This window comes from Chiloscyllium plagiosum, unplaced genomic scaffold, assembly GCF_037043375.1.
Source record: "Chiloscyllium plagiosum isolate Xiang-an unplaced genomic scaffold, Cpla_swu_hap1 HiC_scaffold_12, whole genome shotgun sequence".
In the NCBI taxonomy this organism is placed as follows: Eukaryota; Metazoa; Chordata; class Chondrichthyes; order Orectolobiformes; family Hemiscylliidae; genus Chiloscyllium; species Chiloscyllium plagiosum.
In genome coordinates, this window is record NW_028270150.1 from 97,639,111 (window position 1) to 97,663,636 (window position 24,526).

At 44.7% G+C, this 24,526-nt stretch overlaps 1 protein-coding gene across 1 annotated transcript in view; it reads right to left on the reverse strand.

Moving 5' to 3' along the window:
* Positions 1 to 24,526, reverse strand: part of LOC148148627 (neuropeptides capa receptor-like) — a 91,804-nt gene that overhangs the window by 66,431 nt on the left and 847 nt on the right. Inside the window, exon 2 of the mRNA XM_087992350.1 lies at positions 23,139 to 23,252. Within this exon, the coding sequence (XP_087848476.1) occupies positions 23,139 to 23,252 (114 nt within the window). The remainder of the gene's footprint in view (positions 1 to 23,138; positions 23,253 to 24,526) is intronic.

Below are 24,526 nucleotides of genomic sequence, written 5' to 3' on the forward strand. Positions count from 1 at the left end.
AAGGCAGCAGAAAATTCAACTCTATAAAAATTACTGACAATGTTCTTGTTCATCTACTTACAGGATTGAGGATCCCATGGTTGTCCAGGCCTGATAACTTTCAATGCTGGTCATCCTGTAGAAGCCAGAGAAGACCTATCGACTTCCTGTAGGACCCACATGGAAACCCGGAACCATGATCTGACCCCTGACCCCGCCACGTCCTGACCTCAATCTGTAACGGAATCGGCCCTGTCAGTGACTTGACCCCGAGGAAGACAACCAGCATTTGCCTGGTCCCATCTCCCGTGACTACTACAACTCGAGGAGGCTCTGCCAACCAGGCCTGGCTCACTTACCTCCAGGAGCAGCAGACTCACTTCACCAACTCCCGGAACTGTCCAGAAACGTGCCAGGAAACGGTGAAAACATACTGGCCTGATGGTGGTGTTGAAAAAAATACGTTTTCAAGGCACTCCTCCCGAACTTACACCTTGCAAATAACAAAATGACTGAACTCAGATCCAGACTTACCTTCCAGAGGGCACTCAGAGGCTGTTGTGTGCTGTGTTTCACGGAGACATGGCTCACCCCTGCCATCCCTGACTGCTCCCTACAAGCTGAGGGGTTCTCCAAACAACACATAGACCACTTAGCATCCTTGGGTGAGGTGAAAGGTGGTGGGGTATGATTCCTGATCAACACCTCCTGGTGAATGGATGCAGCAACCCTGACAGGTGATTGCTCCCCTCAACCTCGAATTATCTTACAATAAAATGTACCTTCCATGAGAGTTCACCTCCGCCATCCTGGCAGCAATCTACACACCACCCATGTGGTTGTGAAGAATGCCCTGGATGAAGTTTACACGGCCATAAACATCCTGAGACAAAATTCCCGAGGCCTTACTCATCGTGGCGGTGACATCAACTGATCCAACCTCAAGAGGGTGCTGCCAACGTCCCACCAACACATCTCCTGCCCAACTAGAGGAACCAAAACCCTGGATCAGTGTTACACAACCATCTAACACATCAACCGCTCAACCTCCCCGCAGCACACATCGGAAAATCAGATCACAACGCTGTGTCCTGCCTCCCATCTTACAAGCAGAAGCTAAAGTGGGAGGATCCTTCTCAGAAAGAAATACAATGCTGGCCCAAGGCAGTGGAAGAGCATCTCCGGGACTGGTTGGAATCAGTGAACTGGACTGTATTCAAGTATTCAGTGGAAAACCTGGACTAGTACGCTACGACCATCATGGAATTCATTAGCAAATGTGTACAGGAGTGCATGCCAAAGTCATTCCTGGTGTTCCCCAAATGGGAACCCTGGGTAAACTGGGAAATCCACTCCCTTCTGAAAATCAGGCACTCAGCATTCAAGTCGGATTACCGAGACCAATGCAGAAAATCCAGATATGATCCCTGCGAAGCCATCAGAGATACCAAGAGACAATACCGGACCAAGTTAGAGGTCTAAACCAACCATTCAGACACCCACTGCCTGTGGGAAGTCCAAAACAACTTAATGGTATACAAAATGAAACAGAGCAAGATAGCAGACAAAGACACATCCCTCCCTGATGCGCTCAACACTTTCTATGCTCAGTTCAAGAAGAATGCCAGCAGCGCGGTGTCACCTGCCCCGATAGCTCCAGGGGCACCTGTTCCCTCTGTCACTGATGCTGATGCCAGATCAGTTTTCCTCCGAGTCAATCCAAGGAATGTGACAGGTCCAGACAGAGTCCCTGGCCGTTCACTCAGATCCTGTGTGGACCAGCTGGTGGAGGTATTCGCTGAAGGCTTCAACCTCTCCTGACTGCACTCCAAAGTCCCCACCTGCCCCACGAAGACCGCTACTATCCCAATACCTACGAACGCCGGTGCAATGTGCCTGAATGATTACCGCCCAGTGGCTCTAACCTCCAGAATGTTGTAGTGCTTCGAGAGACTGGTCATGGCCCACATCAGCCCTGGTCTTCCAGCCTTCCTCGATCCCAACCCTGCCGTCATCCCTGGAACATCTAGACAGCAAGGACGTCTACATCAGACTCCTGCTCATTGATTACATCTCCACCTTCAACACCATTATCCCCTCCAGACTGATCACAAAACTCTGAGACTCTGAGTCTCGGCTCCACCCTCTGCAGCTGGATCCTCAGCTTCCTGACCCACAGACCACAATCAGTGAACATAGACAGCAGCACCTTCTCCACGATAACCCTCAACACTGGAGCCCCCCAAGGATGTGTTCTCAGCCCCTACTGTACTCCCTGTACACCCACGACTGTGTGGGTAAATTCTGTACAAACACCATCGCCACGTTTGCTGCAGACCCCACTGTGGGAGGATGGATATCAAACAACAGGAAGGAGATAGAGGGCTTGGTGACCTGGTACTATGAGAACACCCTCTCTCTCAGCATCAGCAAAACTGAAGAACTGATCATTGACGTCAGAAAGACAGGAGGAGAACATGCCTCCTTCTACATCAATGGAGCTGAGGCTGAGAGGGTGGAGAGTGTCAAGTTCCGAGGATTGACAATAACCGACAATCTGTCCTGGCCTTCCCACATAGCTGTGATGATCCAGAAGGTACAACAATGCCTCTTCTTCTTCAGGAAGCTCCGGGAATTTCATCTGAACTTCAGGGCCCTCAGATGCAACAGAGAAAACATCCTGCCCGGTGTACGAACCGCTCTGCCCAGCACGGTAAGGAACTACAGGGGGTTGTGTGCTTGGCCTAGACCATCGCAGAAGCCAACCTTCCATCCATGGACTACATTTACACGGCTCGTTGCCGTGGAATGGCTGCCAACATCATCAAAGACCTCTCCCACCCCGGTAATGATCTCCTACAACTTCGCCCATCAGGCAGAAGGTACAGAAGCTTGAACACATGCACCAGCAGCTTCAGGAACAGCTTCTTCCCAGCCGTTATTAGACTGATGGATGGAATCTCTAACTTCAAATAATGCTGACCTCGTTAATGTTGATCTTGCCCAGTGCACGCCCTGTGGGATGTAACCTGTACGCCTCTGTCCACGTTTCTGTTCACCCTGTGACCTGTACATCCCTGCTTACTGTGATCTACCTGTACTGCTCATAAACAAAGCTTTACACTGTACTGAGGGAAACGTGACAATCAATGAATCAATGTGTCTCCCTTCACCCTGAACCACAGCTTTTCAACATGTCTCTCTGCTCTCAGTGCCTTCGACAACATGTTACTGACGCTATCCTTACTTTAAACTAGGGGAGGCAGAGTACCCCAACTGACTGGCTGGAGCAGCCGCTCTTATTTCTCCAGCCTTTTTTGAACAAGGGGTGCATTGTTTGTAACAATACGTCTCTTTGGAACCTCAATACCTCCAGAGAACTGAAAGATTAAGGTCAATGCCTCTATCTCCCCTTCGTTTAGGAACTCACATAATGCAGTCCAAAGTTGGTACAAGATCTATTCTATTTAAGGAATAGTGTACTGGATTGAAGAGGGTTAACTGAACCTGTTGTTTTGTGACTGTAATTAATGTCAAACTCCATGAACCATAATTGTATCCTGGAGGGTTTCCCACTTCTATTAATTACAAATTCCTTACAATGTTCAAAGCTATAGTATCAGTGACAGCATCACCTCCAGCATCACCCCCAGCAGTAACAGGGATTGGCAGCTCCAGAGAGTCGGAGCTCGGGAGAAGCGAGATTTGAATCTGAGAACAATAGATTGGAATTTTACAACAATGGACAGGAGTTTCTCAGCAACAATTGATTATATTTCTGTAAATTACCACTTGATGTCATTAACAACTCGGATCAATTATATAGTCCTGGTTATTCAACATATTTACTATCCCACCCTTGTTATTGTTGGTGTTCCTCGTAAGTCTCTAGCTCTTAATTAACTCTTAGAACTATCTTTAACTGCATCGCTTTCCCTGCCAGTTGCTCTGTCCTCCTTGCTGCTTTTGCTGTTATTCCTGCTAAGTGTCAAATTCTACCCATGAGATCTGTAAATCATATTTCACCGTAGTAATGCTCTTATCATTTCAAATTGGAAAGATCAAAGCCATTATCTTTCATCACTACCTTAAACTTTAATCCATATCCATTGACTCTAACCCCATCCTTGCCCAAGTCATGAGGATCAATGAGATTGTTCAGAATCTTACCAATCCATTTGACCCGAGTTGGGTCACCCTCGTGTTCGTTCCTGGCACTGATTCAGGTGGCCACTGTTTCCAAAATGTATTTCATCACAGGAAGCTTTTCATTTAACTCTCTTTCCCAGTTCCCCATCCTGATCAACATTTCCTGATCTCCAACCTCTGCCATTCCCTCTATATCAGGATAAACAAGTACACTGTCTCAGAACTGGCTGCCACAAGTATGGAGCTGTATGAAAACCAGAGGCCTTTAGAATGTGCCTTGCATTGTTTCTTCAAAGTTTTCCTCAATTACTATTCGTTTCCCCAGACAATGCATGGTGCTGAATGTGCTATTTATTCCACTGCTTGGGTGTCAATCTATTCCTCTGTTCCATGTAACTCTTCAATCTCTTCTGTCCAAACTGCCAAAATGTGACCAAATATAACCATTTCTCTTGTCATTAATTGCTTTACCATCACTGCTTTACCCACTCTCAATCTGCTGGGGGGTTACCAGACTGAACTGGACCATTTCTGTCAATGACAGTGTTACAAGACCATGTTAGAGGTTGGTGATTTTGTGGTACATCCGTCACCTCCGGACTCCCCAAAGCATGTCCACTATCTCCAAAGGGCAAAGAGGGTTTGTGATGCAAGACTCCCCACTTGCTTCAATGAGTTTAGCTCCAAAGTACTGAAATAACATAGCAAGCCCTTTGATTGGCACCACATCCACAAACATTCCCTGATTCCATCATCAATGTATGCCAGCAGCAATGTGATGTTAAGAGTCCTCTCACAGCATTTTCCAAACCTGTGACCTCCACCTTCCCAAAGCAATAGGCCATGAGGTGCACAGGGAGACTATCTTGGGACCATATTACTGTTCCTTCACTGTCACAGAGCCATATGATGGAACTTGTTCCCTAACATCTCTGTGGGTATATCTACACTACATGGACTTCAGTAGCTGAATAAGACAGCTTGGCAGAATCTGAGTGGGGACAATCAGAGATGGGCATCGAATGTTGACCTAACCAGCAATACTCATATTTTATGAATGATATAAGAGGGTGATCAAGGACTAATGTTCTTCCATTACACAAAATCATGAAGTAGGTATCAGAGTGATTAATTTACATTGATATATGATAGCATAAATCTATCTGCTTTGGATGAGGATCAAGAGCAGGATATGTGAGATGATATGCCCCATGGTCACCAGACACTAGTGAAGGAGAACTTGGGCTGATTCTTCAACACCAATTTTGAATGACACTGGAAAGATAAAGAGCAGGAACCTGAATGTTTCCTCCACTCTAATACAGTGTCACTGAAGTCTGTTGTACTTCAGAAACTAAAACATACCTCTCATGGTCTTGGTGATTTCCCTTTCATTCCCTTGTTTTCACATAAATAATCTGTCAGCCCAGCGTCAACATTCACATAATCTCTTATAAACTGCTATTCGTCATTTTCTGTTTCATACCAAATATGAATTTTTACTTAATGGCTGATTTAATTGAATTTTTTGGGGGGTCCAGCAGATTATTTGAACAGAGGTATGAATACTTCAATGCATTGACAGAAAGAGGGACACATTTGAAAATCTTATAGACTACTTTGTGAAATTGTTAACTTTTCTACCAGTTTGATTTGCTTCCATATTTGCTTTTCTTTCTCACAGTTAACATCATAACAATTATAATCCTCTTGCAAGGAAAGTGTGGTCTTTCAAAATGCATTCCTTAATACCTGGTGGCAATGTCAACAGCAGATATCCTGGTTATTGTCCTCGATCTGCTATTGGGGCACATTCCAATTGTCTATCAGACAGACTTACATTTCCTACGGTCCATCCCCATCTGTAATATCCACGCTGTCTTCCTTTATGCAGCCACCGACTGTTCTGTCTGGTTTACCGTCACTTTTACCTTTGATCGATATGTGGCCATTTGCTGCCCAAATCTGCAAATTAAATTTGTACTGAGAAGACAGCAGCTGTGGTTCTGGGAACAGTGACTGTGCTGAGTGGTTTGAAGAACATTTTGAAGAACACATTCTCCCCGTGTCTGTGCACGTTCTCCCCGTGTCTGCGTGGGTTTCCTCCGGGTGCTCCGGTTTCCTCCCACAGTCCAAAGATATGCAGGGTCAGGTGAATTGGCCTTGCTAAATTGCCCGTAGTGTTAGGTAAGGGGTAAATGTAGGGGTATGGGTGGGTTTCGCTTCGGCGGGTCGGTGTGGACTTGTTGGGCCGAAGGGCCTGTTTCCACACTGTAATGTAATCTAATCTAATCTAATAATCTAATCTAAATTTTCTGGTACTTTATGTTCACATCTCAGTATTTGCTGAGAAATCTCCCCTGGTTTTGTTCAGTAGCAACTCATATTCTGTCACCTTCAGTCTGGGCAAGAATTGAGTGCAGAAATTATATTCTGAACCCAGTAGTTCCATTTGTCCTGATCCTGCTACTCAATGCTTTAAGTGTCAGGTACATTTTAGTGGTCAGCAGAGCCCGCAGGAGACTTCGGGCTCACAGCAGTGGGGAGAATCCCAGTGACCCAGAAATGGGGACTCGAAGGAAGTCTATCATTTTACTGTTTGTTATCTCAGGGAATGTATTGTCAGTGTTTATGGTATACTCTCTCAGGAAACACATGTTTTGATGGGATATACAACCATACATTTACATTATTTTGTACGAGATATCAGATTCATTCTCCAGCTCCTAAGTTGCTGCACAAACACTTGTATATATGTTGTGACCCAGACTAAGTTCAGGAAACAGCTGGAGAACATGGTAAAATACCCTTTTACCCGAACGGTGAAATTCATTAAATAATGAGGTGGATTGAAGGATTCAGGGATTAGAAATGTGTTCTGTCTCAGAATCCATCCATACCCACTGTCTGTGAGGTCAGTGAGGGGAGTCTGCTCTCTCCAATCTTCGTGATACAAACTGAATATGTTAAGTTGGCAGTCCTGGTGATCTACTACAGACACAGAGTAAATAGCCTGTTCTCCCCGTGTCAATGATGTAAACTCAATGGGATCTGTCTGCTTTGCCCTAGCTATGTGATACAGACACAGTCAGGACTATCTGCCCTCTCCAAGGTCTGTGACAAAGAACAGTGAGTTCGGTCTGCCCTCTCTGGGATACATGTGAACAAACCAATGAGGAGTAGGAGAAAGTGAGGACCGCGGACGTTGGAGAGTCAGAGTGGAAAAGGGTGGCACTGGAAAAAGACGGCAGGTTGGGCAATACCTGAGGAACAGGAGAGTCGGTGTTATGGGCTTCTGCATTTCATCTCTTCTGATGAACTTTCTTGTAGTTTCTTATGTTCCTGGAGAGAGCTGTTACCGGACCAAACCGTGATGCACCCAGATAGAATGCTTTCTATGGTGCTGCGATAAATGTTACAGAGTTTGTTTCAGGACATGGTTGACCTGAAACAAACTCGCCGGACTTGTCCGACCTGCCCAGCTCCTTTTCCACCTATCCACTCCACCCTCTCCTCCCTGACCTATCACCTTCATCTCCTCCCCCACTGACCTATTGTACTCTATGCTACTCTATCCCTACCCCCACCCTCCTCTAGTTTATCTCTCCACGCTTCAGGCTCTCTGCCTTTATTCCTGATGAAGGGCTTTTGCCCGAAACGTCGATTTTGCCTGTCCTCGGATGCTGCCTGAATTGCTGTGCTCTTCCAGCACCACTGATCCAGAATCTGGTTTCCAGCATCTGCAGTCATTGTTTTTACCTCTGTACAACTCCATGCAACCTGCTTTACACCTCCATGCAGTGTTCTATATCCCTCCATGCAGTCTGCTATAAACCTCCATTGAGTGCTCTGTACCCCTCCATGCACTGGGGGAAGGGAGGTGATACCATAAGACCATCAAATCAGAAACTCTACCAAGCTCTGGGGACCCAGGAGTGAATTCTGCCACTGCAAATGGTGTAATTTCAATTTAATCTAAAACAATTATCTGTAATTAAGATTCACTAATGACCAGGGAAAAATCAATCTCGTTCATTAATGCTGTCTTCACCTGGTCTGGCCGACATGTGACTCCAGACCCCCAGCAGTGTGATTGATTCTCAGTTGCCCCCTGATCTGGCCTGGCAAGCCAGTTGTACCAGTCATTACAAAGTCTCAAAGAAATGAAACTGAACGGATCACCTGGTACCGACCTCGGCACCGGAAAATGCAGAAACAGCCCTGTTATCCTGCAAAGTCCTCCTTACTAACATCTGGGGGCTACTGCCAAAATTGGGAGAGGTGTCTCACAGACTTGTCAAGCAACAATCTGTCATAGTCATGCTCACAGAATCCTACCTGGCATTCTATGTCCCAGTCAGCACCATCACCATCCCTGGATATGTCCTGACAGACCCAGCAGAGGAGGCAGCACAGTGGGGATACAGTCAGGAGGGAGTTGCCCTGTGAGTCCTCAACATTGACTCTGGACCCCATGAAGTCTCACAGCTTCAGGTTAAACATGAACAAGGAAAGATCCTGCTGATTACCACGTACCATCCTCCCTCAGCTGATGAATCAGTTCTCCTCCATGTTGAACAACACTTGGAGGAACCACTGAAGGTGACAACGGCACAACATGTGCCCTGGGGGGGGGGATTTCAATGTTCACCGTCAAGAGTGTCTCGGCAGCAGTACGACTGATTGAGCTGGTTGGGTCCTAAAGGACAGAGCTGTTAGACTTGGTCTGCGGCAGGTGAAGAGGGAACCAAAAGGAGAGAAAAACATACTCAATGTCATGCTTACCAATCTGCTGGCTGCAGATACATCTGTCCATGATGGTAACAGGAAAAACAATCAATGTCCTTAAGGAGACAAAGACCCTTCTTCATATGTGTTGTGCGGCACTATCATTGTGCTAAATGAGCCAGACTTTGAACAGATGTAGTAACTCAAGACTTGACATCCATGATGTGATGTGGGCCATTAACAGCAGCACAATCTGTGACCTCATGGCCCAGCACATCCCCCACTCAGCCATGACCATCAAGCCAGGGGATCAACCCTGGTTGAATGGAGAGTGCAGGTCGGCATGCCAGGAGCAACACCAGGCATAGCTGAAGATGATGCCACCAGAATGAACTACTTGCATGTGAAACAGCATAAACAGCAAGTGATGGACAGAGCTTAGTGATCCCACAACCAATGGATCAGATCTGAGCTCTGCAGTTCTGCCACATCCAGTCGTGAATGGTGGTGGGCAATTAAACAACTCACTGGAGGAGGAGGCTCCACAAATATTCCCATCCTCAATGGTGGAAGAGCCCAGCACATCCGTGCAAACGATAAGGATGAAGCGTTTGCAGGAATCTTCAGCTAGAAGTACGAAATGGATGATCCATCTCCTCCACCGCCAAACTCTAGCCACATGGAATCTGGAGGGAGAATGCCTCATCTTCCGCCTTGGGACCCTCCAACTTCACGGGATCAAATCATTTCCCCTCCCTTTACCTTATCCCAGATCCAACCCTCCAACTCGGCACCATCCTCTTGAACTATCCTACCTGTCCATCTTCCTTCCTGCTCTATTATCTGCTCTACTCTCCTCTCTGAATGATCACCTTCACCCCCACCTTCATCTACCTATTGTCTTCCCAGCTAACTACCCCCTGCCCTACCCGACCTTCCACTCATCTCTCAGACACCTTAGGCCACCTCCTCATTTCTGATGAAGAGGTTACACTGGAAACATCGACTTTCCTGCTCCTCGGATGTTGCCTGACCTGTTGTGCTTTTCCAGCACAACACTCTTTGACTCTGATCTCCAGCATTTGCAGTTCCCACTTTCTCCTAATAAAGCCAGCACCTTTGTTGCCAACTCCAACATTCGAAGAGCCTTTCATGCAGATTATGATTGATTGTGTGGGTTACCTCCCGAGAACTAAAATTGGGAACCAGTACCTGCTAACCATAACGGATGTGACTACCAGATGGAGTATTAAGGCAAAAAAGGATGGTAGAAAAGTTAATAGCTTTCTTCATCTCTCTGGCTACCCAGAGAGATTCAATCAGACCAAGGGTCTAATTTTACTGCTAGACTGTTTAAAGAAGTCATGGATAACTTAAACATACAGCACCTTAAATCAGAGTGTGTCTGAATGCCAGGGAGTTTGGAAAGGTGGCATCAGACCATGAAGACCAAGTTAAGAGCGGACTGTCAGGATTACACAAATGACTGGGATAAAGGTATTCCATTTGTGTTAGGAGAAAGTGAGGACTGCAGATGCTGGAGGTCAGAGTGGAAGAATGTGGTGCTGGAAAATCCCAGCTGGTCAGGCAGTATCCAAGGAGTGGGAGAGTCGATTCCTGTTGAAGAGCTTATGCTTGAATCGTCAACTCTCCTGTTCCTCGGTTGCTGCCTGACTGACTGTGAGTTTCCAACACCACACTCATCGACTCTATTCTATTTGTGTTACTTGCCATTAGAGATGCCCCAAATGAATCTACTCAGGCTACTCCCTTTCAGTTAATATTCGCACATGAAGTGAGAGGGCCTTTGAAATTAATAAAGAAAAATTGACAGCACTGAAGTCAGAGATCTCACAACTATATTATATATCAGAGGTGAGGGAGAGATTAAATCAGGTAGGTGAGTTAGCTAAACAGCACCTGAAGAGGGCACAGCAGAGAATGAAGCAGCCGGCAGATAAAACTCTGAAATTTGGATGTTTTCCAGTGGCGATGAGATATTAGTATTGTACCAGTGGGAGGACAGGCCTTCAAAGCCAGGTTTAGTGGTCCCTCTCAAATTGAGAAAAATTTGAGTTAGTGAAACTATCTGGAATAGATGTCGGATAAGGAAAAATACTAAATCCCGCATGCAGTGTGAATATGTTTGAACCTTATCATCATCGAGAGAAGGATCTGGAGAAACAGGTGTTAGTTCCTGCCCCGCAGAGTGAGAAATCAAATCCAGATGGTGTGGAGTTTGATGTTCCTCAAAATACGTTAAACAATGAGGAAGTCCGTGAGGAATGGGATAGGTGAGTAATCTATCTGTCTCAGGAGCAATGAACACAGCCAAAAGGCTTGTTGCAGCAATATGAGAACATATACAGGAATAAGATGGGCAGGACTAATGCTATTGTGCATGAGGTAGACTTAGGGAATGGTGTTGGAGTTTGTCTGAAAACCAGAGATTTTTAGAATGCATCTTGCTTTGTTTCATAGAAGTGTTACTTAATTATGATTAATTGCCTGGTCAATGTCTGATCATGGACGTATTATTTGTTTTGTGACTAGTTAACCACACCAAGGATTCATCACAGTTAATGATAGGGCCCTGGGGAGAGTTATTGAAAAGAGAGACTGGAGGGTGCAGGCACATTGTTCCTTGGAACTGGCCTCATCAGGTCGATAGGGAGGCGGAGAAGGCATTTGGCTCACTTCCTCAAAACTAGAGGGCACAGGGTTTAAGGTGAGAAAGGGAAAGGATTAAAGGGGACCTGAGGGGCACCTTTCTCACACAGAGGGTGGCTCTTGTATGGAATGAGCTGCCAGAGGAGGTGATAGAGGCTGGTACAATGACATCATCTAAAACAATTTTGGAAAAGTTTCTGGATAAGGAAAACAACCAAAATAATGTGAAAGGCTGAGAGGGCCATGGGCCAAATCCAGGCAAATGGGACAAGTTCAGTTTCAGAAACTTGGTTGTAATGACCTGTTGGACCGAAAGCTCTGTCCCGATGCTGTATGAATGTATGACTATGGGTCAGAGCTAAGGACCAATGACAGGAGAAAACATCAACCTGAAACCATTCCCCATTGTAAACCGCACTACATGCCCAACCGCTTTCATCTCCCATGGCAACAGTGGGTGTTTTACACTGTTTCCAGCCTGGCTAAGCCCTATGTGCAGATACCAACATCAGTGAGAATGCAGAGACCATCTGGGACTGCAGCTATGGTACAGTCCAAACAATACCTTCGACTGTTCGAAAGTGTCCACTGTCTAAACCTGAACTTTCAGAACTCAGTCTAGTCACTGACAAAGCTATTGCTGGGCTCTGTGACCATGTGTGCACCCAGACAATCTATATTCTTCAGAACAACATGCATTAACTCACATATTTCTCATGTGTTTGCTCCGTTCACTTCCTGTCAATGGATTTTGAATTCCAGCCCAATCTCCCTCATTGTCTATTTCCTCGTATCATGTCACCAAAGTTTGAAATGTTGCCCTATAACCCAGAGTTAGAGCCATGAGTGTACCTCACCAGTCCCAGTGGAACAACAGGGGAGCACTGATGTTGATAAGCCTGCAGTCTGTAAAATGTCTATTCAACACAATGCTGATTAAGGCCCACTGGAACATTATTACAATTCTCGATGATAGTTACTAATCTGTTATTCTTTCCATTCAACATGATTCTGTTAGTTTATTTACTTCTCAATCTTCTGAGGAAATCCATGTTTCATTAAACACTCAATCCAGTGAATTGATTGTTTCATTTAAACCAATGCAAATCCTTGACATGGGATCAAAAATTAAATCCATCACTGGCTGCTGGAACAAATCTGCACATGTCATCCTCAACCATTCCTTTCCATCCAAACATAATATACCATTTCCCTAATTTAAAATGAAGTGACAATTGTGATCATTTTTCATTGGACTCATTTCCAATCATAGCTTTGTAGTCATTGTAGCCTCTTGCAGGTCAGGAAATCTTTCAGCCAATCCAACACCTAACTCCCCGTGTGGAGTAAAATACAGTAAATTCAGCCAATCTGAAATAAAAACACAATGCTCAAAGTACTCATCAGATGAGGCAGCATCCATGGAGAGTGGGAGAGTCAGGAATTCAGGTTAGAGATCTGGAGTCAGAACTGGGAGTGGTCAGGGCTATTTATTTAAATTAGGCAGGGGAATGAGATGGCTGGGGAGAACATGGAAATGACAAAAAGAATTGTCATGAAAGACAAAATGTAATAGAGAGAAAAATATTTCTTTCAAAAGGAGTTGGGAGTCATGTTGCTGCTGTACAGGACATTGGTTAGGCCACGTTTGGAATCTTGTGTGCAATTCTGGTCTCCCTCCTTTGGCAGGATGTTGTGAAACTTAAAAGGGTTCAAAAAAAGATTTACAAGGACATTGCCAGGGTTGAAGGGTTTGAGATATAAGGGGAGGCTGTATAGGCTGGGGCTGTTTACCCTTGAGCATCGGGGGCTGAGGGGGTGACCTAATCAAGGTTTATAAAACCATGAGGGGCATGGATAGGACAGACAATGTCTTCCTGAGTTGGGTGAGTCCAAACTAGAGGACATGTGTTCAGGGTGAGAGGGAAAATATTTAAAAGAAACCTGAGGGGCAACGTTTTCATGCAGAAGGTGGTTAGTGCATGGAATAAGCTGCCAGAGGAAGTGGGGGAGTCAGGTAGTATTACAACATTTAAAAGGCATCTGGATAGGTATTTGAATAGGAAGAGTTTGGAGAGATAGGGAACAAATTCTGGGAAATGGGAGTCGATTAATTTCGGACACCTGGTCATCATGGAGGAGTTGCACTGAAGGGTCTCTTTCCATATTGTATATCTCATGGAATCCCTACAGTGTGGAAACAAGCCCTTTAGCCCAACAAGTCCACACGACCACCCCGAAGAGCAAACTACCCAGACCCCATTCTTCCTATATTTACCCTTGACTAATGCACCTAACCTACACATGTCTGAATTCTATGGGCAAATCAGAATGGCCAATTCACCTAACCTGGATGTCTTTGGATTGTGGGAGGATACTGGAGCACACGGAGGAAACTCACGCAGTGATGGCAGAAAGTGCAAACTCCACACAGACAGTCGCCTGAGGTTGGAATCGAAGCTGTATCCCTGGCACTGTGAGGCATCAGTGCTAACCACTGAGCCACCATGCTGCCCCAATCTCTTTGATTCATGACTCTAAGTACAGATGTAAAATCATCACTGTGCCACAACAAACTAATGGGTCAGAGTTCCTGATCTGAAGTTGTTGACATCAGTGTGAATTACAAACTTTGCCCCATTTTTTGGGTGATGATTTTGGATTTTCCTATTTATAATTTTAACTCCTTCACTTGTCCTGGTACAATCCCAGTTTGCTTTTCGTTTTCATCCCTTCTCCCATCTAATGTCTCCTGTCTCCCGGGTTACCACAGATCTTTTCATTTGTTGTTCCTTCCTTTCCATGACTGGTTTAAATCCTGTTTCAGTACATTTCCAGTTCTGACAAAGGGTTAGCAGCCTGAAATGTTAACTCTGTCTCCTCACAGGCACTGCCAGAGCTGCTGAGTATTTCCAGCATTTCCTGTTTGCTTTCTGTCATCTTATCTTTTTCTTCTTGCCCTGACTGTAAAGATTTTTATCTCATACAAACTGGTAAAACTTCTGACCTTTGCTATCATGTCATTGTAAGCCTTAGGTCAATTGCAAATATACACCATGTTGCCAGAGCTAATGGAAAGGGGCTTTCAGTTAAATTAGCTCCATAACCACATGAGTATAATGAGGGCTTTCACACGTTTCACAGACTTGATTACATTTCCCACAGTAAAGACAAAGTGGTGATACTGAGCTGAGGGCAGTGGTCAGTTGTCACATTCACAATGGAACACCCGTCCTCAAGCTGCAGTCCTCAACCTTGTCCCTTAACTGCAGCCTATCGCTGCCTTTCCCTCAGGATATATGTTTAGTGCCTTACAAACCATTACTTTATACACAGTTTGCCACTTGGTTCTGTGTTATATTGAGTAAAGCTCTGTATCTACTCAATTAACTTGTTACCTAACTGTCCTTTCTGTGATAATACCCTGGTTTTGAAATCCTTTTCCCCTTGCTGTTTATTTATTAAAATGACCAATTAGTGAGAGTACTATTCACTTGTCCCTCTTCATGGCTGTTTTAGCTTTTCCAGTCTACAGTTGTTCCTGGTTAAGATGCAAGTTGCAGCACGGTGGCTCAGTGGTTAACACCACTGCCTCACAACGCCAGGGACCCCGGTTTGATTCCACCTTCGGGCAGACTGTCTGTGTGGAGTTTGCACATTCTCCCCATGTCTGCGTGGGTTTCCTCTGGTTGCTCCGGTTTCCTCCCACATTCCAACGATGTGCTGGTGGGGTGAATTGGTCATGCTATATTGCACGTAGTGTTCAGGGATGTGTAGGCTCAGTGCATTAGCCAGTGGAAATCTCAGAGTAGGGGAATGGGTCTGGGTGTGATACTCTTCGGAGCGTCAGTGTGGACTGTTGGGACAAATGGCCTGTTTCCTCACTGTAGGGATTCTAATTATAATTAAATCCATGTTCTATCAACATTGAAATAAAGGATCTTTACATCCGCTGAATTAATCATTTCCATCATCATTATACATCACATAACTTACACAAAATTGTCACTAATATTCAGTTGAGCAAATCCATCTCACTTCTGTGGCTACATTACATGTGGAATGCAGTTATATACTGAAGAATATGATCACCACGTTGTGACAGTGCTATGGTCAACTAAATCCTGCACAGAGGTACAGTGAACTCTGACAAATTTCAGCTGTCTTGCCATCGATGACTCTTTGAAAACCTCTCCATTTGCCACAGAATTGAGAAAGCATTCCAACTGCCAGATTGAGGTCACTCCAAACAGTTCCTGAGACTTCAGAGAAATGGACCATTCTGTAATTATTAATGGAAAGTTATGAAATGATCAACCTAAAGCAAAATACTGCAGGTGCTGGAAATCTGAAATAAGAACAGAAAAGGCTGGGAGTGCTGATGGAACAGCATCGACCTGAAATGTTCACTTATCTCTCCACGGGTTTAGCCTGATCCAATAAACTACTGAATATTGCTGTAAGTTTGGACCACTTGGTATCCTGTGAAAGAGAGTACGTTGAGCTTATGGTTTCCATTTCTGACAAATAATAAATTTTCAGGTTCCATTTGTAATAAATAATCAACTTGACAGTTGTTGGAGAAGGAGCCTTGGTCCGGTTGTGTTGAGACAATGAAGAGGGACTTGAATGATTATTGAAATCGAATCAATCTGCAGGGTAATGGGGAAAAGGCAAGTGCTCGCCACTGTGTCAACACGTATAGACAGCCCATGCAGATCTGATGGGCTGAATGGCTTCCTTCTGGTAACTGGGTGATTATTAAACCTGATCTCCCTTTTCCTTTCCTGGGTGTGTAGTCCACATGCTGGATTGTGCTTCAGTAGAGGCTCTCCAGTGCTCACCAGGAGCTAACACAACAAACAGCTAAGGCAGTGTATAAATTAATGGTCATGAAAATATCTTGTCAGTGGTAAATGGCTCCAATACTCGCCATGCCCTGAGTTGAACTGTTCCAGTACAGTTACAAAACTGGCAAACACCTATTAATATAGGGATTTAAACAGATAAATCTAAAAGAGTAGAACAAATCAAATCCAGATAATTACCACCCCATCAGTCAGATAAGAATTAACAGCGACATATTGGAAAGTGTATGAAGAGTTCTACCGAGCTGCACTCCCTCAGCAATAACTAGTTCACTGGTGTTCAGTTCTGCAGGGTTGCTCAGCACCAGACCTCATAACAACTAATATCCAAACAAGGACAATGGAGCTGAACTCCTGAGGTGAGGTGAGAGAGACTGCACTTGACATCAAAGCAGTAAGTGACTAAGTCTGACCTTAAGGAAACCTAAAATGATGAGAAATGGGATGAACCTCTTATTGGTTGGAGTCATTCCTGGCACATTGGAGGATGGGTGTGATTGTTGGAAGTCAGCCACCTCAGCTCCAGGACATCTCTGCAGGAGTTCCTCAGGGAAATGTCCCAGGCCCAGTTATCTTCAGCTGCTTCACTGTTGACAATCCCTCCATCATAAGGTCAGAATTCAGGATGTTTGTTGATTGTTCACAAAATTTCATACCTTTCCTGCATCGTCAGATCCGATCGAAGAGTGTGGTGCTAAAAAAGCACAGCCGGTCAGGCAGCATCCAGGAGCAGGAGAATTGACATTTTGGGCATCAGCCCTTCATCAGGATTCCTGAAATGTCAAGTCTCCTGTCCTCACATGCTGCCTGACCCCCTGTGCTTTTCCAGCACCACACTCTTTGACTCTGATCTCCAACATCTGTAAGATACTAAGTCCATGCGTAACAACATTTGAACAATATTCCGGCCTGAGCTGACAAGTAGCATTTGCTCCACACAAACATCAGGGATCTCCAAAAAGAGAGAATGTAACCATTTCTCTTCATATCAATGAATTCCCCAGTGTCAGCATCCTGGGGGAGGGGGTGAAGAGTTGCAGTAGACCACAGTCTGATCTGGACCAGTTATATAAATGCCAGTGTTACAAGACCATGTCAGAGATCAGTGTTTCTACAGTGCATACTTCACCTCCTGACTCCCCAGAGTCTGCCCACTATCTACAAAGGGCACACCATGAGTGTGAATGAATACTCCCCACTTGTCTGGGTGAGGTCTGTCCAACAACTCTCTATAAACTTGATAATAAAGCAGTGCCCTTGACTGGCACCACATCCACAAACATTGCCAGCTTCCACCCTCACTGCACCCCAGCAGCAATGTGCGGCATGTGGAAGATGTGTAAGAGCCCGTTGATAGAATTTTCCAAAGAAGCGACCTCTAACATCTCAAATCAATAGGCCATCAGCTGCACAAGGAAGCTACCTCTGAGTAGGTATCAGAGGATAACATCGACTGAGATACCCCTGTATTAGCCACCTTCATTGGATAATGATCAGGAGCAGGACATGTCACTAGGTACTAATGAAGGGGAACTTGGGCTGACCATTCCACCCTAATTCTGAATGATTCTGTAAAGATGAGGAACAGCAACCTGGCCATCTCCGCCACCCCAATACAGGGTCACTGACCTCTGTTTCACTTCAGAAACTAAAGCATATCTCTCATGGTCTTTGTGAGATTTCCTGCATTAGCTTGTTTACATTTTAATAACCTGTCAGGGTAGTGTCAATCTTCACATAATCTCTTACAAACTGCATTTCCTCATTTTCTGTTTCATCCCAAATATGAGTTCCTAATTAATGGCCGGTTTTTTGAATCCAGCAGATTACATGACGATGGGTATAAATACCTCAGTACGTTTTCAAAAACAGGGACACACACAGAAATTACACAAAATACTCTGTGTAATTGGTAACTTTTCCACTAGCTTGATCAATTTTCCTGTTTGTTTTCCTTCCCATAGTGAACATCATAGCAATTATAATTTTGTTGCAAGGGAACTGTGGTCTTTCAAAATGTATTACGCGTGCTACCTGGAGGCAACGACAGCACCAGGTATACTGGTTATTATCCTCGATCTGCTATTGAAGTACATTCCAATTGTTTATAAGAGAGAGTTACATTTCCTACGGTCCATCCCCATCTGTAATATCCACGCTGTCTTCCTTTATGCAGCCACCGACTGTTCTGTCTGGTTTACCGTCACTTTTACCTTTGATCGATATGTGGCCATTTGCTGCCCAAATCTGCAAATTACATTTTGTACTGAGAAGACAGCAGCTGTGGTTCTGGGAACAGTGACTGTGCTGAGTGGTTTGAAGAACATTTTCTGGTACTTTATGTTCACATCTCAGTAGTTGCTCACTGATCATTCCTGGTTTGTTCAGTGCCAACTTATATTCTGTCATTTCCAGCCTGGGGAACAATCGAGTGCCTTCATTATATCCTGAACCCAGCAGTGCCATTTGTTCTGATTCTGCTGCTCAATGCTTTAAGTGTCAGGCACATTTTAGTGGCCAGCAGAGCCCGCAGGAGACTTCGGGCTCACAGCAGTGGGGAGAATCCCAGTGACCCAGAAATGGGGACTCGAAGGAAGTCCATCATTTTATTGTTTGTTATCTCAGGGGATTTCATCCTATTATGGTCAGTGTTTATGCTATACTGTCTATGGAAACGCATGAGTCAGATGGGCTATCGGGCCATACATCTACATTATTTTGTCCAAGATATTGGATTCATTCTCCAGCTCCTAAGTTGCTGCACAAACACTTGTATATATGTCGTGACCCAGACTAAGTTCAGTAAAGAGCTGAAGAACATGGTAAAATACCATTTTACGTGAATGGGGAAACTCACTAAATGATGAGATGGATTGAAAAATTCAGGGATTAGAAACATGATATGTCTCAGAATCCATCCATACCCACTCTCTGTGGGGTCAGTGATACAGACACAGTGAGGGGAGTCTGCTCTCTCCAATCTTTGTGATACAGACTGAGTGTGTTCAGTTGGCAGTCCTGGTGATCTACTACAGACACAGAGTCAATAGCCTGTTCACCCACGGTCAATGATATAGACACAATGGGGTCAGACTGCTCTATCCAAGATGTGTGATACAGATACTGTAGGGACAATCTGCCCTTTCTCGGGTCTGTGACAAAGAGACAGTGAGTTTGGTTTGCTCTCTCACTGGGATAGATGTGAACACACTAATATGAATGAGGAGCAGGTCAGTTAGCACTTGTGCCTGATCTGCCATAGTTCATGGTTGATCTTCCGACAGACTTAATCCTCTTTTCCACTTCCGTTCCATCCCCATTGAATCCCTTGTTAGTGAAGAGTCCACATAACTCTTCCAGACAAGCCATCAATGAGCCTGACTCCATTGTTATCTGGAAGATCCTTCCACACACTATTGTACAGTGAGGTGAATCACATGTTGTATGTGCTGCCACAAATACTTTGTCAGTTTTAAAATGGAATTTACAGAGTGTGAATTAGTTAATTTGTTTAAACTCAACTATACATGAGGCAAGACAGGGACTCTGAAATTGTGAACAACCTCTGATTGTGTCAAGTTTCATTTAAGTAAAGCTGACTCATCTGACAACACATCTCGATTGAAAGAACATGCAAGAAACACTAATGTTATGAGACCGTAAGACAAAAGACCAGAATTTAGGCCATTCAGCACAATGAGACTGCTCGGCCATTCACTCATGGCTGATACGTTTCTCAACCCTATTCTCCCACTTTCTCCCCATATCCGTTGATCCCTTTGATACTCATGAACCTGACAATCTCAGTTTTAAGTATACTCAATGACCTGGTCTCCACAGCCATCTGTAACAATGAATTCCATAGATTACCACTCTCTGGCTGAAGAAGTTTCTCATTATCTCCATTCTAAACGGTCTTCCTTTTACTCTAAGCCTTTGCTCTCTTGTCCTAGTCTCTCCTACCAATGGAAACATCTTCCTGACATCTATTCTGTCCAGACCATTTAGTATTCTCCATGTTTGAATTAGATCCAACCTGATCCTTCTGAACTCCATCAAGTATGGACTCAGAGTCCTCAAATGATCCTCATATATTAAGCTTTTCATTCCTGGTAACTTTCATTTCATTTCAATTACTCTGCTGTCTTGCATGGTTTGCATTTCTTGAGCAATTTATTGTACACTGTGTTGTGGCCATTTTGCACACCCAGAGAGAGTAGGGACAGGAATGCTTGTTGTAGTTTCCTGGATTTAGACTTTTCTGTAAGAACAGGAAAGGTGGTAAAAGAGGGAGATGTGTGGCATTGTTAGTCAAGGACAGTATTACGGTGGCACAAAGGACATTTGATAAGGATTTGTCCACTGAGGGAGTATGGGCTGAGATTAGAAACTGAAAGGAAAGGTCACTCTGTTGGGAGTTTTTGAAAGACCTCTGAATCGTTCCAGAGATATAGCGGAAAGGGTTGCAAAGATGATTCTGGATAAGAGCAAAAATAATAGGATAGTTGATTTGGGGCCTTTAACTTTCCAAATATTGGCACAATTCCGGACAAGGTATGTGGATAGGCAAACAAGAGGCATTGGATTTGATACGAGGTAATGAACCTGGCAAGGTGCTAGATTTGGAGGAAGGTGAGCATTTTGGTGATAGTGATCACAATTCGGTTATGTTTACATTAGCTACAGAAGGGGTTAGGTATATACCGAAGGGCAAGAGCTATAATTGGGGGAAAGGCAATAAGGATGCATTTAAGCAAGATTCAGGATGCATTGGATGGGGAAAGAAACTGCAGGGGATGGACACAATTGAAATATGATGCTTATTCAAGGAACAGCAACAGCATGTCCTTGATAAGTATGTACCTGTCAGACAGGGAGTATGTTTTCAAACGAAGAACTGTGGCATAATAATGAAGATGAATCTCTTGTCAAGAGAAACAAGAAGGGTGGTATGCAGATGTGACACGGAGGCTCAGCTTTGAACACTTGAGAGTTACAAGTTAGTTCGGAAGGACCTAAAGAGAGAGCTAGGAAGAGCCAGGAGGGGACATGAGACGTCTTTGGCAGTTAGGATCAAGGAAAACCGAAAAGCTTTCTCCAAGTATGTCAGGAATAAAAGAATGTCAGGAGTGAGATTGGGCCAGTAAAGGACAATAGTGGGAAGTTGTGCGTGGAGTCCGAGGAGTCACGAGAGGTGCGACAGGAATAGTTTTTGTCAGTATTCACACAGGAAAAAGATAATGCTGTTGAGGAGAATACTGAGACACAGGCTATTAGACCAGACGGGATTGAGGTTCAGAAGGAGGAGGTGTTAGCAATTCTGGAAAGTGTGAAAATAGGTAAGTCCCCTGGACTGGATGGGACTAAATCTAGGGTTGTCTGGGAAGCCAGGGAGGAGATTGTAGAGCTTGGCTTTGATCTTTGTGTTGTTATTGACTGCAAGAAGAGTGCCAGAAGACTTGAAGACAGCAAATGTTGTTCCCTTATTCAGGAAGGGGACCAGAGTCAAACCTATCAATGATAGACTCGTGAGCTTACTATGTCAATGCATAAAATGTGCCCATGCCCCTGTCTGCGAACCAAACTGACGGAAGCAGATATAACATCATTGTCTCTGAGCTCCACAGTGAAGGGTGAGTTAATCTGAAAGCAGCCAGAATGATGTGGTGAGGCTGGGGTTTGGTGATGACCACACACACCAACAAAGTGTGGGAGAGGACAGTGTTGATGGAGCATGCAGTGAAATGGTGCTGATGGTGGAGATGGATGAAGAGCTGGAGAAGCAAACAGTGAGCTCCTGCCTCCAGGGAACTGCCCAGGCTTTCCTAGTGCATGAATCACTGAAGGGCGAGTCAGAGGGCAGCTGAGAGTAATCACAGTGGAATTCTGGGAGACATTTCCATAGTCAGCACAACTATACAGGAGACCTTCACAGGTCACCGTCCGTGAGATGGGTGGTGCATCTGAGGATGGGTGAGAGTCTAACATACTAAAAAATAACATGAAGTAACCAATGGGCGGTGAAGATTCCAATTCAATGGTTATCACTGAAGTGGGAATGTTGAGCAAACTTGAGGGTCTAAATGTAGATAAGTCCCGTTGTCCTGATGAACGGCATCCCAGGGTGCTGAAAGAAATGGCAGAAGTTACAGTAGGTGCGGTAGTTGTAATTTACCAACATTCCCAGGAATCTGGCCAGATCCTGGTGGATTGGATAACAGTGAATGGTGTCGACAACAGGCAGGTAACGGTAGGAGCAAACTCGCCAACTTTAAGGCCATTTAAATCAGTCAGTGTTGGGCCTGCAACTGTTCATGGAATATACAAATGTATTGGAAGAGGAGACCGAGTGTAACACATCCACATTTGCTGCAAACTGCCAGAGGATGTAGAGCGTCTGCAGAGAGATTTCGATAGGTTAATTGAAGGGGCAAGGGTCAGGCAGATGGAGTACAATATTGGTAAATGTGAGGTTATCCACTTTGGAAGTAAAAATAGTGGGTCACAGTATTGTTTAAATGGTGAAGGATTGCAGCATGCAGTTGTGCAGAGGGACTGAGGAGTGCTCATACATCAACCGCTAAAAGTTGATTTGTGGGTGCAGCAGGTAAACAGGAAGGCAAGCAGAATATTGGCTTTCATTGCCGGAGAGATCGAATTGAAGAGCAGGGAGGATCTGCTCAATTGAACAAGATGTTGGTGAGGATGCACCCGACGTATTGTGCTCAGTTCTGGTCTGCTTACTTGAGGAAGGACATACTGGGTTTGGAGGCGGTGAAGAGGAGGTTCACCAGGTTGGTTCCAGAGATGAGCGGGGTACTCTCTGAGGTGAGGTTGAGATGCCTGGGACTGTACTCACTAGATTTGAGAAGAATGAAAGGGGATCTTATAGAGACATATAGAATGATGAAAGGGATAGATATGATAGTGGCAGGCAAGTTGTTTCCGCTGTTGGGTGAGACTCGGACTAGGGGACATGGCCTCAAGTTTAGGGGGAGTAGAGTTTGGACAGAGATGAGGAGGAATGGCTTTTGCCAGATAGTAGTGAATCTGTGGAATTGTCTGTCCAAGAAAGCAGTGGAGGCAGCTTCATTAAATGTATTCAAGACAGAGCTGGATGGGAATTTCCATGGTAGAGGAATGAAGGTTTATGGGGATAATGCAGGTGGGAGGAGCTGAGGGGATGGATAGATCAGCCGTGACCTTAATGAATGACAGAGCAGGAACAATGGGCCAAATGGCCTGCTCCTGTTTCTGTTCCTCTGAAACTGTGATCCTCGAATCAGTATGCAGGGACAGCAAGGATTCAGAAAAAAACTCATAGAATGCTCTGGTTTATCAGGAGGGGAACTGAATGCAACAGTATTCAGGTTATGCTTCAGTTATACAGGGCATTGGGGAGACCACATCTGGAGTACAGTGCACAGTACTGGTCAGCGTACACATAGGCTGTTAACATGGTGGAAGCTGTTCAGAGAAGGTTTATTGGTCTGACACCTGGAATGTGCTGAGTACCTGATGAGGAAAGGTTGGACAGACTCGGCCTGTATACTCTGGTGTGTAGGAGACTTCTATACAGAGGTGACTTAACTGAAACATATAAGATCCTGAGGAGACTTGACCAATTCAATGTGGAAAAGATGTTACCTTTTCTGGGAGAATCTAGAACTGGGAGCGGAGGGGGGGACACACTTTAAAAATAGGGCTGCCACTTTCAGAGAATCACACACCGGAACTATTTCACTATTCTCCCTAACTTCGTATCATCTGCAAATTGAGAAAGTTTGCCCTCAACTTCCATCTCCAAATTGTTTGTAAAAATCAGAACAAAAACAGATCTCACTCTAAGTTGTTTCATTGTCACCCCGTCAAGGAACACAGTTCAGATTGTTAGATATGACCTGCCCTTGACAAGGCCATGTTAACTGTCTCGAATTTATTTATTTTCCCTGTCCTTATTCCGCATATCCTGCATTATGGCCTCCATCAGATAGTGAAAGTGAGGGCTGCAGATGCTGGAGATCAGAGCTGAATATGTGTTGCTGGAAAAGTGCAGCAGGTCAGGCAGCATCCAAGGAACAAGAGAATCGACGTTTCGGGCATAAGCCCTGAAGAAGGGCTTATGCCCGAAA